Genomic DNA, 15,559 nt, shown 5'->3' on the forward strand with positions numbered 1-15,559 from the left:
TTTTGCAACAACGATTTGAGGGTACTTTGGTAAATTTAATGAATCGTAGAGCGAATAAAAATTGAACAAGAATGTTGAGCTACAAAATGAAAATGGAGGGAAAGAAACAAAAGCAAAAGACAATGAATGATATATGATTATTCTTTGTTACAAAATTAGTGTGTTGGATCAATAGAAGGAGCGGATCAAGGGCCATAAGCCCAACTTTGCAGTGGATGCCGTCGTGCTGCCCGCATGCAAAGTAGTACGGCTGCCACCTCTTCAACACGAACAAGAAGCCGTCGCCTCCGCCCTCGTTCACATCCCCAATCTTCTTGGCTCTCCTCAGATCACAGTTTTGGAAACTCCGGAAATCGCCCAGCAGGTAAACACTGTGTGGGAATGTGGTGTCGTTTGGCTGGTCGTACTTGAACACTGCATATTCATATATAGGGATACGTTAAAATAAAAACAGTATTATATGCATGGCAAATAACTATGAACAATTTATGTAATTGCAATAAACATTTTATAGATATAAAGGACTACCCTCTGTAAACACTGTGAGGTAATGTGGTGTCGTTTGGCGGGTCGTACTTACACGGCGTATTCATGTATACTTTATTTCATCAGTCACATCAATAAAATGATACTCTATAAATGAGTGGATAACCCTCCTCTTATAAGACCTTTTTAAGAGGGTGAGTAGTTCATTTCTAACGGTCAGAAGGGGGCAATTCTTGATGGACCAGTCGGTGTAGTTGAAGCCAAAGCGCCAGTTTTGGGATGTGTTGGAGGTGTAGGTCATGTAGCCCCAGAAACCCATTTTGTTTGCAAATTAGTACTCCCTATATAATAAATGAGATTTAGAAAATTGAGTTTTTGTAACATTTTTAGGTATAGTTGATATGAATTTATTACAAATACGTGTTTCAACAAAACCTCAATTGCTAGAATGGAATGGAGTATTTTGTAATAGATTTTGTTGTATTTAAATGAATACAATATCTTTGTTAATTTTACGATTCTTGACATTTTATTTAGGAGCTATGGACAACTAAAAATAGAGAGTTTGTCCATTCTTTGCATTGAACACTTGTATTTTTTTTTTTCAAATTTCAATTTTTAACCTCTACTTCATTTTCCTTCAACGCTACAATGAATTAGCTAGCCGTAAAGTGATAAATGATTTATTATGCCTCTAATTTGGGGGCTATGGACTATAAGGTTAAATAGGAAATTCAGAATTATTTAGATGAGATTATGGTGAGAAAAATGAGGGCTCTTTTTTCAAACAACAATAAAAAATAATTATGTGTGTGAGTTGGCCTAATGGATGCCAAAAGTTTCGAGTTCGACTCTATCATGATGCGACTTTTAAATTTATATTCATTTGGCTTACAAAGAAAATATACCTCTCCCTCCGCCCCCATTAATTGTTCACTTTCACTTTTTACTATAAATAGTAAGTAGGCCTCACATTCCACTAAATTATTTCACTCACATTTTATTACTTTAAAACTAATTTATACAAGTGTAACTTATATTTCACTAACTTTTTCTAACTCACTTTCATTTACATTTTTTAAAACCAGTGCCGAAATCAAAATGGATAATTATTAAGGACGAAGGGAGTATCAGTTTTTAAACCGTCAAGACACAACATACAAATTCGTTACTAAGCACATGAATTTGAACGAAAACACATGTCTCGTCAGTCGTCACATTCGTGTTATATTTTGTAAATTATTTCATTCATTAAGGAATCGGTAAAAAAGAGAATAAAATCATAAATTTTGGTCAAATTCTAATCTCTCTCAAATCAACAGTAAAAATAAATTTTAACATTCTTCTCAAATTTCTCACGAATATGGGTAAAATTGTGTCTGATGTAGCGTCCGGAAAAATTCTACATGGGTGACCACTAATGAATTTTGTCATTTTGTTCAACACACTTAGCATATAACTCAGTTATGTAATCAATTTAAACACAGATATGCAACGTCAACAACATATTACAAATAGGCAACATGTTATGAGAAATTTGAGAACAAAGTTAAAAGACACATAATTTATCATCTAATTTTGAAAGTGTAGAACTAACTAGAATTTGACCAAAATTTATGATTTTTCCTTATATTTTCCCTATTATTATTTTGTTAATTAGATTTCTTTATTGGAGCTATGTCACTATTTGATCAAATTACATTCCTTTATTGAAATTCAAAGAGATGAATACAAACTCAACAACAACTCAAATCTATTGTTACAAATATTGCTTCATGACCCATGCCCGTATAGCAAGATGAGTAACAAAACATGTTAAATACTTACTAGAAATGAATAACAAAATCACACGCAAACAAACCAAAAACAACAATTAAAATAAGAATGAAAATTAGGTAGTGTGTTGTTCAATAAAACCAACGGATCAAGGGCCAGACCGCGAATTTCATGAGGCCATCTTTGCAGTGGATGCCGTCGTGCTCGCCGCATGCGAAATAGTAAGGCTGCCACCTCTTCAACACGAACTCGAATCCATCGCCTCCACCTGCACTCACGTCTCCGATCTTCCTCGCTCTTCTCAGATCACAGTTTTGGAAGCTCCGGTAATCCGGCAGCAGGTAAACACTGTGAGGAAATGTGGTGTCGTTTGGTGGATCGTACTTGAACACTGCATTCATGCATGTATATTTATATCAATTTTTTTAGCACAGGATTTAAGAAAGTGTTATTTATTTTTATAATTTTAGTTTTTCTAATAAAGAAATAGAAATTAATAATAGCGGATGTATTTGTTGCTAATTAGTAGCGGACATTGATCTGTTACCAACCGCACTACTAATTATGGCGCGCTATTATGTTTCCAAAAATTAATGAAAATCCGCTACTAACATTCCCAATAGACATGCCGTTACTAATTCGCTACTAATAGTGTCGGACTTTTGTCTCCTGGTAAAATCCGCTAGTAATTGGCGAGATTTTTGTCGTGAATTAGTTAAGTGGAAACTGAATAAAGTAATTATTAACAGGGGACGTCTCAAAAATATATTCAGTTCACTTAACATGGGACGAAGGGAGTGTTACCTAAGGTGTCGTTTAAGAAGAAGGGCGCGTTGTCGATGGCCCAGCTAGTGTAGTTGAACCCGAAACGCCAGTTTTGATCTCCACCTACCGTGAATCTCTTGGAGGCAGCCTCGGTTGCATTTGGGTGCGGCCTCTTGTTCCAGTTTCCGGCTATGGTGCTCCACTCTTTGTTTGCTGAAGCAACATCTAATGTCGATGTTGCTGCGACCACAACGACAACAACAGCAAGAAATGCACCTCCTAATTTCGCACCCATTTCTTTGAATGTTTCTAGAATTTATATTAATTGTGGTATTTGATGGTGTTGGAAGGAAGAGATAGGGTTTATATAGATATCGAGAGGCTTCGTAATCCACTCGTTTTTTTTTCACGATGGTGGTTGGTAAAATTGCATTGTAAAATTTATAAGGTGTAAAAAGGATTTATTTGGTCTCCATCTTTATTTTGAATTTTACTTGGTTATTTCCCACGTGAGTTTTATGATTTAAGCATGGCGTCTTCACTCCGTGGGATGAAGAAACTCATTAAAATTATTGTAAATACTCATGGGAGTATATGCATAGTTAATGGAGTATATACAATGTACAGTTTGGAAAATATTGTGTGTGAATAAACTCTTTGAGAAAAAAAATCACATTCAAGCAAAAATCAAAGGCTCATGTAATCGTGTGATAGCTACTGCAAATTCGTATATAGAAAACCAAAGATTCAGATGATCGAGCGACTTGAACGATTTCACGTGAAGTGAAACAATCAAAGGTTTATTATAGTTTATACGATCTCAAAGTTTCACGCAATCATGGAAATCGAACGATTTTTTCTGAAAATGCCTTACAGAAGTTGAAAATGTTGACAATATGAGAGTCAACTTATAGGTCAAAAGAATCGACTCGGCATGACCGCCATTTTCAGTTTTTTTATTCAGTACCTCAAAAATGTCGACAGTCAAAAACTACTGTGTAATTTTTAATTAATTAATAGTAAAAAGTTGCAGAGTAAGTAATTAGCAAAGTGCGCTTTTGCCTGAAAATGGAAGGTCGTCTATGTTTGGCAACTTGCGATTTGTAAATTATTAATGAGATAACTGCCTTAAAACTCATCAACTTTGCCCGAATTCCGGTTTTCCCACGACCTTTAAAATTGGCGTATAAAGTCATCAACTTTGCATCTAGTCGCCGATTTCCCATGATGGTTTTTCCGGCGAAAGAGCTAGTTGACGTGTCGTATTTAATTGATGTGGCGTCTCGTGGCGGCTGAGATGGGCAACAATTACTGATTGTGCAACATAAAAAAACTTAAAAAATAAAACTAAAAAAAGGACATAACGTAATTAGGGTTAGCTCCCTCAATTCTCCCCCAAATTGATTGAACACACATACGTGAAGGAAGGAGCTTGCGCAGGTCATCGGCGTTGCCGACGACGTCGGCGGCTAGGCGAGAAAAGGAGTCGGTGCTAGCGAGTATGCGCGGGAGCTCATGAGGAACGCCGAGCGCTCCACCCCCGCCGCCGTCGACCCCAAATCCGTGATCATGGCCGTCTTCTCGAGGACGAAGGCGGCCGGATCGAGCACCGCCTGCATCCTCTCGCTCGCCGGAAACCACCTCCGGGCGGCGAACTTCGGCGATAGCGGCTTCATGGTGATCCGGAGAGGAAGTGTAATTTTCCGATCTCCGGCGCAGGTGTGGGGGTTCAACGTGCCTTATCAGCTAGAGGGGAGGTTGAGAGAGGGGCCGGGGCGGGCGGAGGAGATGGCGGTGGAGGTCCAGAGCGGCGACGTCGTGGTCGCCGCCACTGACGGGTTGTTCGACAATCTGTTCCCTGAGGACGTGGAGGCCGTCGTGGGGCGGTGCCTCTCGGAGGGGCTGGAGCCACAGATGGTGGCGCGTGAATTGGCCGAGGTGGCGCACGTGAACGACGTCGTTTTAGGCGTTTGAAAAGGGATGTTCATCCCTTTTCCGATGACATCCACGTCCACGTCCACGTCAACTTTCAGGCATGCCACATAGGACGCTTACTTACCGGAAAACACATGGTCGGATCAATTTGGGAGATACCAGCAACTCGACAAAGTTGGTAACTTTATACGCCAATTTTAAAGATCGTGGAAAAAACCGGAATTCAGACAAAATTGGTGACTTTTAAGGCAGATATCCTGGTAATGTTGTCATGATATCATTTAATGGCACGTTAAAACCTACACATTTTCTGTATTTGACTTTTTTTATTGGAGCTCAAGGAAAAAAATGAAATGATAGCAATTAAATCCCATATTTCTTTGTTCGTACTGGCATAAGCTGTTCAGTTGTCATTTTTTTAGCACTAAACTTATTATTTTATTCGGATAAGAAGTACTCCCTCAGTCCCAACAAATAAAGATGATACCCCAATCATAAAAAAGGTGACTCCTTTTCTTGACGACAAGAGATTTTATGCAATTTTATTTTATACATTAAGTGGAGAGAATAAAGTAGAAATAAAAGTGTTTCAATCTTAGTATTGAATCATTTTGATTGGGACAAACCAAAAAGAAAAGTTAGGTCATTTTCGATGCGATGGAGGGAGTAACAGATGATAAATTTTCAGCCTAAAAAATACTACCTCCATCCCACATTAGAAGTCACATTTAGTGTGAGTGCGAGATTTAAGAAATGTAAAGAAAAACGGGTTGAATAAGTTAGTGGACTATGCGTCCCATTTATATTAGTTTTATAATAAAATGTGAGTGGAATTGATTGATGGAATATATGGTCTACTTACCATTTATGGTAAAAGTGTGTGACTCTTATCGAGGTTCGGATCGAATGACAAAATGTGACTCTTATAGTGGGACGGAGATAGTAAAAGTTGCCAACCGAAAGATGAGAAAACTTAGTGGAGTACAAAAAAGTTCGAAAATTCAAATAGTAATCTAGCACGAAAGTCTGAAAACTTTTCAATGGAAGTGCAAAATAAAGTACAGTAGATTGCAACAATACAAAAAAAGCTTACTGCCTTTAAGAATGGTCCAGGCATAATATAGTACTGTGGAGTTTACCAAAAAGGGGTCTGGTTTCTCAAGTCTCATCTTCAAAATCTGTAAAAACGCTTAAACATAAGCAAACTTATTCTCTTCTGTAGAAATTCAACCACTGATTTATGAGTGAGAAAACGAATACCTACAGTCAGGTGCCGAGATCATCTGCAAACGTGTAGATCTTTCATGACAAGTTCAATACCTTTAGACCCCTTATGTGACTCGAGAACAACAAAAACAGGCCTGAACCAATCACCCTAAGTAACCAGATAGAAACAAAGTATTTAAATAATAGACGGATCGTTAAGATCTAGGCGTGGTTATAGAGATGTAAAAATTATGTTATGAAGGTCTTACTCTATCACTATAGGAACATCTTGGAGTACGCTTTTTTCTCCTGATTGTGCCTATCTGCAACCTATTATTCCAGTAATAGCAAATATTTAGCACACTGCACTAGCGTTGGTGACATTTCAATGATTACAAAAATCTCAAAGACAGGTCGTCACCTTCTTCTTTGCAGCAGCATACTCCTTTTTTATTGATCCTACAGCGAACGCAGTAAAGATAGTCATGGAAAGATCGTAAACATGCACAAACAAACATATGTGAATCTGAGCGAGTAGAGAGACAGAGGAGATTGGTCGCTAACCATCATTTGGTTCCAATTCCAATGCCTTCCTAAAGCTTTCTACTGCTGAATCGATATCATTGAGAGCCACATGTGCCTAGACAATTAAGGGGATGAGTATACAAGTATCAGTATCATAAACGATGAGAAGCAGTGAGAATAGTTATGCTGCAATGCCTGACGGGGGCAATCAATGACATAGCTTGGAAAAAGAAGAAATGAACGTGCACCAAAAAAAATAAGGACATCATTTCAAAATACAAAGACCAGATTCCATATGATCTAAACAAGTTTTAAGTGAATCACTTAAAGGTGTGTGCAACAAAATTTAAGATATAGGCACACTTCAACGAAAAACCAGAGAAAAGTCCAACCTCTCACGAGTAAGTGAAAATGATCATATAGCAAAATCAACTTTCAACTGACAAGGTACCACTGGAATAAACTGATCTAGTTCACACAATAAGTATACAGTTCATGCATTAGACATGCAAATTTTACAGAAGCAAAAGAAACGTCTTAAGTCATGTATGCTATTGCAAGCTGTATTCATGCTGTATTTTCACAACTATCAACTCATTCTCAGGCATTTCCCTTCCAAAACCTATGTTTTATGCACAAGTTATACCAGAAGCAGTATTAAATCCTTTTGTCGGTATCTTAAGCGTAGTGCACAACATTACCAAAAAACTAAAAAAACAATCATAAGTCATGCTGACCTTGGGCGTATCAGGTTGGGTCATTACTTTTAACAGGGGGTAAAGGGCTGAGGCTCATTGTCAATTGATTGAAAGACAAACATCATAAAAGGTAACAGGACACTCACATAATGAGTTTTCTTTTAAGAAAGAAATTACAATATTAGACGTTCCAAATTGAAATGTGGGGTGCCCAATCAAGTTAAGGTACAATGTCCATTTAATATGATAACAACCAAGTCAACTATCACAAGACACACAAGGAAAAAAATGCCAATGCATCAGAGGTGTTTACGTCTTTACGATTGATGGAGTACCAACCTGGCCCTGCCGGAACAATGCCTTAGCATTGTCTCCACCATCACGCATCGCAAAATCTGTGTCCAAAAGTGCTCCCTTCAAGTCTCCTAGTTTTAGTTTACATGCCTAGAGAAAGACAATTGTAAGTAAAGAGCAATAGAAAACTCTCTCAAATGATAATTCTGCAAAAACATATGGTCAAATATAGTGCCATAATTTTCAAATGGGGCAGAAAATGTTTACAGAATGATGATTTAAATTTTGAACTAATTCAAGCAAACTAGTAAAGTAATTGCTGCTAAGCTAAACGCTTGAAACCAATACATGTTGAACTGTTATAACTGATAAGCCTATTCAAAAAATATCTTGCTACACATAATGAGTGTGTGCATGCATGGGTGCGAGTGCACGCACATGAACTCATGGGAAAATGTTGAACATTAACATTTCTATATGACCTTGTTACATCTAGTAGTTGTCAAAAACACCACTTGTAATCTGGTGTGCCATTAAAAATGAAGCAAATAAAGGATATGGACCACCCAATGCACATGGGTGAATAGGAACATGCAATAACTCACTCAAGCCAAACAACATATGCAGAACAGTAGGATGCAGAACTAAGTGGATTAATCATACAAATCCATAATCATATTGCTTGAAGTCTTGAACAGTTTCCCCTATACATGTGGTTTAATTAACTCAGGACTTAAGTTGCAAGTACGCACTTGAGTTCAGTCAAAGCTTTCCTGTTAATTAAAATTCATTCCAGGAAGAAAAAGAAAAATCTTAAAAATTGTAACGAAGTGATGGCAATAAAAAAAGGGAACTCACAGAACTATTGGTGAATATCTGTCCCTTCAGCTTTCTCAAAATTTGGCTCTTATCTGTCTCAAAAAAAAAGGAACAATAATGAAATCATCCCTAAAAAGAAAAGAAAGTATAAAATGAAGATGCTACTTTTAAATGGAAAAGATGGGAATATTCTGACCACCTTGATCAATATCTTCCTTTTCCCAGGACACATCCAAATAGCGGAGAGCCTTGCGGTACTTCCGAAGAGCCATCTTGTAGTCTTGCTTCTACAAACACCAGATATATAAAACTATGAAATGACAATTCAATAGGAGCGATAACGAAAGAGGACAAAGTATTCTTATCAAATACTGATTCAATGTACTCTTCACCTTAAAATGCTCATTTCCATATCCTTTTATTGATTCTACAGCTGTAACCCACCAGGATAGGTCACTAGAATTCTCATCAAGGTCAGCAGGCCAGTCAGGAAACAAATCACCATCATTGAAGAAATTTGCCGTGCCATCATCAGCTCCCTCAGGAATTTCTCCACAATCAGATATAACAACATCAACTGTGGGACAATCATTTTCACCAATAGTGGCGTGCTCAACAGAACGAACAACTCCCATGCCTTTGATGACCTTCCCAAACACAACGTGCTTTCCATCCAGATGTGATGTCCGAGTCGTGGTGATGAAAAACTGGGAACCATTAGTATTGGGCCCAGCATTGGCCATGGACAACATGCCCTTCCTTTCATGTTTTAGTTCAAAATTCTCATCTTCGAACTTCAGCCCGTAAATGGACTCCCCGCCGGTTCCATCCCCAGCAGATATATCGCCACCTTGTACCATAAAACTTTTAATGACACGATGAAAACGCGATCCCTAAAATGAACCAAAAACACTCATAAGAAACTATCACAAAATTAACCAATTGCTTAATCCAATCAGAAAAGCCTTAATCTATTCTACACAGGTTGCAAACCTAAAATAAAACAAAACAAACTCAGAGAAAAATCCATGAAACAGAGGCAGCAATTAACCTCAAACAACCATCATTCATTACACATTCCATGTCCTACAACAACTCTAAAGTAGAAATTCATACAAACGAGACATCGATGGCCCAATTCAATCATTTCCACCGAAACAAAATCTCATCACAAAACAAATAAAATAATCCAAACAGTCAGTTACGCCACACTTCCACCAAACAGAAATTCCAAATGATCAATCAAATTAAAAAAAAACATTCAAAAACTTAAGTGTGGGAAAAACACGAGAAATGGAGAGGTAGAAACCTTGTAATGCAGGGGAACGCCGGTGTTGGGGCCAATGCCCTTCTCTCCAGTACAAAGTGCTCTGAAATTCTCAGCTGTTTTGGGGACTACATCATTGTAGAGTTCGACGATGATCCTCCCTTCCAGCTCATCTCCGATGGTAATGTCCAAAAAACAGCGAGGCCTGCCACTCATGGTTGCTGTCCTGCTTCACTCACAGTGCACGTTGACTGTGTGTCGTTTCAGTGTATATATCTGTGTATGTATAGGCGAGCAGAAGAAGAATCTGGAAGAGTCAAATTGATTAAACCCTAAATCTGTTTCTTTCCTATTCAATCATCAAGTGCCTGTAGCTAACCTGCGCCGCATGTATAAAGTTATTAGTAATTAATTTTCGGCCCTTAGTTGTATTAGTAATTTTTATTTAATAGTTTTAAATTGCTTATAAGAAAATTCAGTCGGATAATTAGAAAGTGAGCCGGATCACATTTAATAAGAAATCAGATATAGGAGTACTACTTATTTTCTGTAGTGCTATTATTTAGCTCATCCAAAAGTATATGTTTGGTCTATAACTAATAGTCATTTAAGAAATGGTAACTACTTGTCACGATTGTTCGGTCCGTCAATTACCTTTTTTTCAAAGTCCGCCTAATATAGGGCGGCCCGATGAATACAACTGTAATGGAATGTTTATTAATCTAAAAAAAAAGCTGCGATACAATTTCTGAGTTTTAACAACATTCTGAAATCACAATCCAATTACTTCTCTACCCCTCCTTCGTACAATCAATATGCCATTCTCCAAATTTAGGGAACATTGCAAGGCGCAAGAGCTCGAAGACGAAAACACTGAATTCGTCGCCAGGTAGCTACAAACTGCAATCGCACTCGAAATCCGACGGCGAGTACGAATGTCGTACTTATCAGCAGCCCCGGCATGTCGATCGTTGTCGATCCGGTGTGAAAGGTGCGTCATCTATTAGATTATGTAATTCGCTCAAATATCTGTTTTTTATACCTCGATAATGCAACGAACTGTTAATTCACAACATATTTTGATTTGTTTTGTTCTTTCTGTTACCCAAATCGATCGATTGAAGTCCTAAATTTCAGATTTGTTTTGTTCTTTTTCTTACCCAAATCGATCTATTGAAGTCATAAATTTCTGATTTGTTTACAAAATTGTCTAACCCAAAATGATCGATTGAAGTAATAAAAATTGGATTTGGGTATGGGTTGAGTGTGCACGGCAAAATAGCTTTTTTTTGTAAGACAAAATCAAGGCAAAAAAATTGGATGGAGGGTTTGGTTTGAGTGTGCAATATGAACAGCAGTTGGATTGTTCTACTGACCTCACTGCATTTGTTTTAGCATAACTTAGTTTTGTCGTATTATTTCCATACAAAATATGATACCATCGTTTTGTTCACCTAAAAAAATTTATATTCTCGCTTGCAGTTACTGTAATCGTTCCCAGAAGATATGAATATTGTTGGGAACAATTCTGTTGGCAAGAATCGTGCTAAGAAACTTGACAAGTATGTGATGCATACACTGGAAGACATAATGCAAAAATTTATTGTTTCACGCATGGCTGTACTACACCTCATCCTAAATCGTCTTCGCCAATCGAAAAGAAGAAAGCTACAAACCGTGCTCCCATATAGCATTCTAAATAGGATTCCGAGACAAATTGACCACCTAAACCGGCTTGTTGGAGTTTCAGATACAGATTGCCTCGTAAATTTCAAGATGGACCGTAATGCGTTCGGGCGGCTTTGTCGATTGTTTTGAGAGTTGCGTGTTTTGCGTGAAAGACGGTTTGTTTGCATTGAAGAACAAGTTGCTATATTTCTAGGTGTATTAGCACATCATAAGAAGAACCGAATTGACCGTTTTGATTTTTTGAGGTCAGAGGATACTGTTTCACGGTACGTGCACGAGGTAATGGAGGCCGTATTGAAAATGCATTGTATGTTCGTTGTGAAACCCGAATAAAAATTGATCCCTCAGACTAGTGCAAAAATGAAGCCATAAGCATAAAATGCATAGCAATGAAATGGGAAACCCATTCCTATGTACTCGGAGAAGAGTAGCACTCACCATGTTGGAGTAGCTGAGCTTGGAGAAAATATGAGAGACAGCGGCGTGTGGGAATGAAGAAATTTGCACAAAAAAGGTTCAATATGTATTAGGGTTTCTGAAGGCATACTTGGAAATAGTTAAATAATAGAGGGATAGAAAAGAAATTGTGTAGCCAACACATAGTTATTACAAACAAACCAAACAACTAATATACAAACCGAAGAAATAAAATCGGACAAGACAAACAACTATTAAAAAAATAAACTTAGATACAAATTTTATTTCCAGCATCAAAACTCTATCTGGAAAAATGGTAATTGACAAAACGAACACGTGGATATTTACTTGGTGTATCATAATTAATTATTTAGTGACAGCATATTCATTATAGTATAATCAATTTTGCATTAGGACAATCAGTCAAGTCTGGTAATTCATTGGAGTGAAGAAATGTTGGAGCCATAATTTTGAGTGTAGATTAAAATGTTGGATTTATCACGTTGGAGGAAGCGTAGCGTAGATTTATCCAAGGCTGTCGTCGTGTTCATGTGTATGGATTGATTTTGTTAAGAAATTGCTTTGGAACAATAGGCTGCCTAGTTGGTACACTGGAAAATCCAATCTTTCTTGTTAAATAATACTCATAGCCAATAGAGAGAAGGCCGATAAGAAAAAACAAAAATAGGAGTTACTAACACAAACCCAAAATATTTAAATGTTTTGGCATTTAAATCCGGATGTCTCATAGCAAACGGAGCGTTTTTTTTCCTAATAGTTTATGACGCTATGTTATGTTTATGTGTATGGTCTTCACTATATTTATTGGGAAAAAAAACAAGTTATATTTTGATCATCTCCCAAAAAAAATGTATAAACAAATAAATACAAGTATGATAAGTAGGTCTATTAAGTTAGTGAAAACATAAGGTGGTCTCTTGAAAACAAAACCTAGCCATCTATTTTAATGAAAAAAATCAAACAAACACTACATTCTTTGCCTGAAAAAGGATCAAGCTTGGTCCTAGCTATAAGGAATTGAAATCCCTGTGATTCAAACTTGGATGGCAAGCGGCTTTCCCCGCCCCATGGTGAAACCTCGAGTCCCATCGGGCATCCTCGGCCCCTTCGCCGGGAAGTTGTTGCCAAAGTGCGACGATGTTGCAGGCAGACTACGCGTCGCCTGCAGCAGCGGCTGCTTCCCCTTTCCTCTGTTTTTCGACCAGCTCCTCTTCAGCGACGCTCCATTCTCATCCGCCTGGAAGAAAGAGTAAAATAAGAAACAGAATAAAATTTTTGTAAAAAGAAAAGACTCAACAGCTTGAGACAATCCAAAAAGAAACACGGTACGTTTCAACTACAATGGGATGTAGGGAGTAATAGATAGAGATGTACCTCAGTTTCTGAGTTGCTTAGGCGGGAGGACGAATCTTCGTCTTCAAAAGACACGTCGAATTCTGACTTGCGGCACTTGAGCACAGACTTAGGCTGCAGATCAATAAACATAAATTGGAAGGAATGTGAAATAATGGGTGATCATCGATGGGAGTTTGGATTAGGCGCACGCACGCACCGAGCGCTTGAGCATGACCCTAACTCGCATCCCCTTTCTCCAGTTCCTTTCGTCGTTGAGCTTCTCTGCCTGAGGAGTTTTTTCAATCCATCAGATATAATTAAAACTACATTAATCCTCCCACACAATACCTACTGCTCTCTCCGCTGTCTCTGGATTCTCATACTCCACCAGCGCATGAAGCTACACCATCACAAACAAGGACATAACCTAAGAAAGCTGATAGATGGGCTCACAAGTCACAATCTTTGCTTGGTTTTACTTTTACCTTGTTGCTGATAACTATATCGCCCTTTGAAGACCGCGACGAACTGTGCTCCTGTGGTTGGCATATGCGGATCGACTTTATACTGCATACATACATACATTACTAAGCAATCTATTCTCTACAACAGAATCATCAATCAAGCAAACAGGGATTAATTAAGGCTCCTACTTTCCGACCACATTGAACATTTTCTCAATTTTCTGATGTGAGTGATCGTCAGGGAGGTTTTCAGCAATGACAGTTCTCAGTTGCAGCTCCTCTTTCTCTTTCTCCGTGAACGGATGCTTTCGTTTCACCTTTTTCGCATCACTGCTCACGATCTACATACATAACCAACACATCAACAAACAAACCAACCCAACCATTTGCTTTCCTCATTAAATCATTACCAGTTTGGTCGAGAAACGGATAGCCTGCGCCACCATCTGGTTGTTCACGTTCAACGATTTCAGCTTCTTCAGCGTTGAGACGAAATTTATAGGCACTGTCGATTCGACAAACCAACAACCACACAATCAAACTGCATGGAAACATATTATACTATCAATTTTATAGATTTAATTTCGAAAAATCTCACCGTAGCCTTCCGGGTCCTTATTCACGTGTTTAACGAGGGTTTCGTTCGCGAGCATGCTCATGTCGCTGAACATGAATTCCGCCTGATCAACACAATCAAATCATTTTTTTTTCCAAAAAAAATAATGAAGAAATGAAGAGATAGACAGACTTGTTTGATGATCTTCTGCTTGAGCTCCTCGGAGAGAGCGGCTTCTTTAGGGTGGTGGTGCGGAGAAATGTGGGCGGAGGCGGTGGCTTTGCCGTTAGGTCGAGGCTGAACCGCCAAAGGGATTGGCATTTCTGGATCGGAGACGTAAATCCAGCTGCCCGTGCCGCCGTCGATAGACGGGAAGCACGGGTAGAAGTAGCCGGTTATGGGGGCGGCGGGGGCGGGGACGAACTCCGGCGCCGCCACGTTGAATTTGAACGACCCACTGCCGCCGCTGCTGCTGCTCCGCCGCTCGGATTCTTCTTTTTCTGGAGCATAATCATATTCGTTCATTTGCGCCATTTTGTTTGTAACCTTTTTTTTGTTATATGGGAATGAAAAATATAAAGGGAAAAATAAAAATAAATGAATTACTCCTATTTTGTTACCACTTGTTTATGAGAGGTTGGAATTTGTGGGGATGTTTGTTGTTTTCTCCTGATTTTTAGTTTTGACCCAAATTATTTGTATGTTTTGGAAGTTCGTGGTATTTATTATTCGTATGTATTTTGAATTTATTTAGAGATAATAGTGGCGTTGGAATAGAGAAAAGCAAACGCCCATGAATTTCGTAACTCAATTATACAAGGAATACTTTGGTTTCGTGGCTTATATCACATTTAGCCCATTACAAAGGGCAAACGTCTATCAATGAAGACACAATTCCTTCAGTTTTTGCCTTTTTTTGGAAAATAATTCTTTTTACCAAAATAAAAATGTGTTGAAAGTGAATATGTACTAGATTATAATATTAAACATTAAATAGTGCAGATAAAAGAACAAAATAGACATCCCTTGACCCTCATATACAGATTTCTCAATTTTCTCTATCGGAAAGTTGTTATACCGTATATGGTAATTATCACAGTACTTTGATATCGAATGTAGTGAATCCACCTCCAAATTTCGAGCAAACTGTGAAAATGTTCAACAAGCAACTGTATTTGGGCATTTTCCGTGTATAACTAGATTATAACAATAGTTATTAATACTAGAATTTTTAATTTATGTCGTGGTGCTACTTTATAATTTCTTATCTTCTTTACAGTATGAATTTTTGAACAATTCGAACTTA

General features: G+C 38.0%; 4 protein-coding genes across 6 annotated transcripts; 1 reads left to right on the top strand and 3 right to left on the bottom strand.

Annotated features, from left to right (window-relative positions):
- Positions 1 to 2,284: 2,284 nt before the first annotated feature.
- Positions 2,285 to 3,341, bottom strand: LOC121741262 (blue copper protein 1b-like). The gene is made up of 2 exons (XM_042133974.1): positions 3,067 to 3,341; positions 2,285 to 2,653 (listed from the first exon to the last, which is right to left on the bottom strand). The coding sequence occupies exons 1-2, from the start codon at positions 3,320 to 3,322 to the stop codon at positions 2,394 to 2,396; spliced, it is 516 nt and encodes a 171-aa protein (XP_041989908.1). The 5' UTR covers positions 3,323 to 3,341; the 3' UTR covers positions 2,285 to 2,393.
- Positions 3,342 to 4,542: 1,201 nt separating this feature from the next.
- Positions 4,543 to 5,001, top strand: LOC121741710 (probable protein phosphatase 2C 80). The gene has a single exon (XM_042134594.1). It carries the CDS (start codon positions 4,543 to 4,545, stop codon positions 4,999 to 5,001), a length of 459 nt encoding a protein of 152 aa, XP_041990528.1.
- A 953-nt stretch (positions 5,002 to 5,954) lies between these two features.
- Positions 5,955 to 10,140, bottom strand: LOC121742276 (peptidyl-prolyl cis-trans isomerase CYP40-like). 2 transcript variants are annotated; one of them, XM_042135373.1, is made up of 10 exons: positions 9,814 to 10,140; positions 8,897 to 9,397; positions 8,704 to 8,791; positions 8,544 to 8,596; positions 7,731 to 7,835; positions 6,733 to 6,808; positions 6,590 to 6,627; positions 6,438 to 6,498; positions 6,227 to 6,337; positions 5,955 to 6,140 (listed from the first exon to the last, which is right to left on the bottom strand). In XM_042135373.1, the coding sequence occupies exons 1-8, from the start codon at positions 9,985 to 9,987 to the stop codon at positions 6,445 to 6,447; spliced, it is 1,089 nt and encodes a 362-aa protein (XP_041991307.1). In that variant the 5' UTR covers positions 9,988 to 10,140; the 3' UTR covers positions 5,955 to 6,140; positions 6,227 to 6,337; positions 6,438 to 6,444. The 2 variants fall into 2 exon arrangements, with proteins under 2 accessions (XP_041991307.1, XP_041991305.1); XM_042135371.1 differs by having other exon boundaries at positions 6,223 to 6,337.
- A 2,629-nt stretch (positions 10,141 to 12,769) lies between these two features.
- Positions 12,770 to 14,932, bottom strand: LOC121811607 (la-related protein 6C-like). Of its 2 annotated transcripts, XM_042212480.1 has the most exons (10): positions 14,874 to 14,932; positions 14,446 to 14,753; positions 14,296 to 14,377; positions 14,108 to 14,202; positions 13,887 to 14,038; positions 13,719 to 13,800; positions 13,586 to 13,633; positions 13,451 to 13,519; positions 13,273 to 13,365; positions 12,770 to 13,135 (listed from the first exon to the last, which is right to left on the bottom strand). In XM_042212480.1, the coding sequence occupies exons 2-10, from the start codon at positions 14,572 to 14,574 to the stop codon at positions 12,932 to 12,934; spliced, it is 954 nt and encodes a 317-aa protein (XP_042068414.1). In that variant the 5' UTR covers positions 14,575 to 14,753; positions 14,874 to 14,932; the 3' UTR covers positions 12,770 to 12,931. The 2 variants fall into 2 exon arrangements, with proteins under 2 accessions (XP_042068414.1, XP_042068413.1); XM_042212479.1 differs by having other exon boundaries at positions 14,446 to 14,914.
- Between the last annotated feature and the right edge of the window lie 627 nt (positions 14,933 to 15,559).

Source organism: Salvia splendens, chromosome 7 (genome assembly GCF_004379255.2).
Source record: "Salvia splendens isolate huo1 chromosome 7, SspV2, whole genome shotgun sequence".
Lineage (NCBI taxonomy): Eukaryota > Viridiplantae > Streptophyta > Magnoliopsida > Lamiales > Lamiaceae > Salvia > Salvia splendens.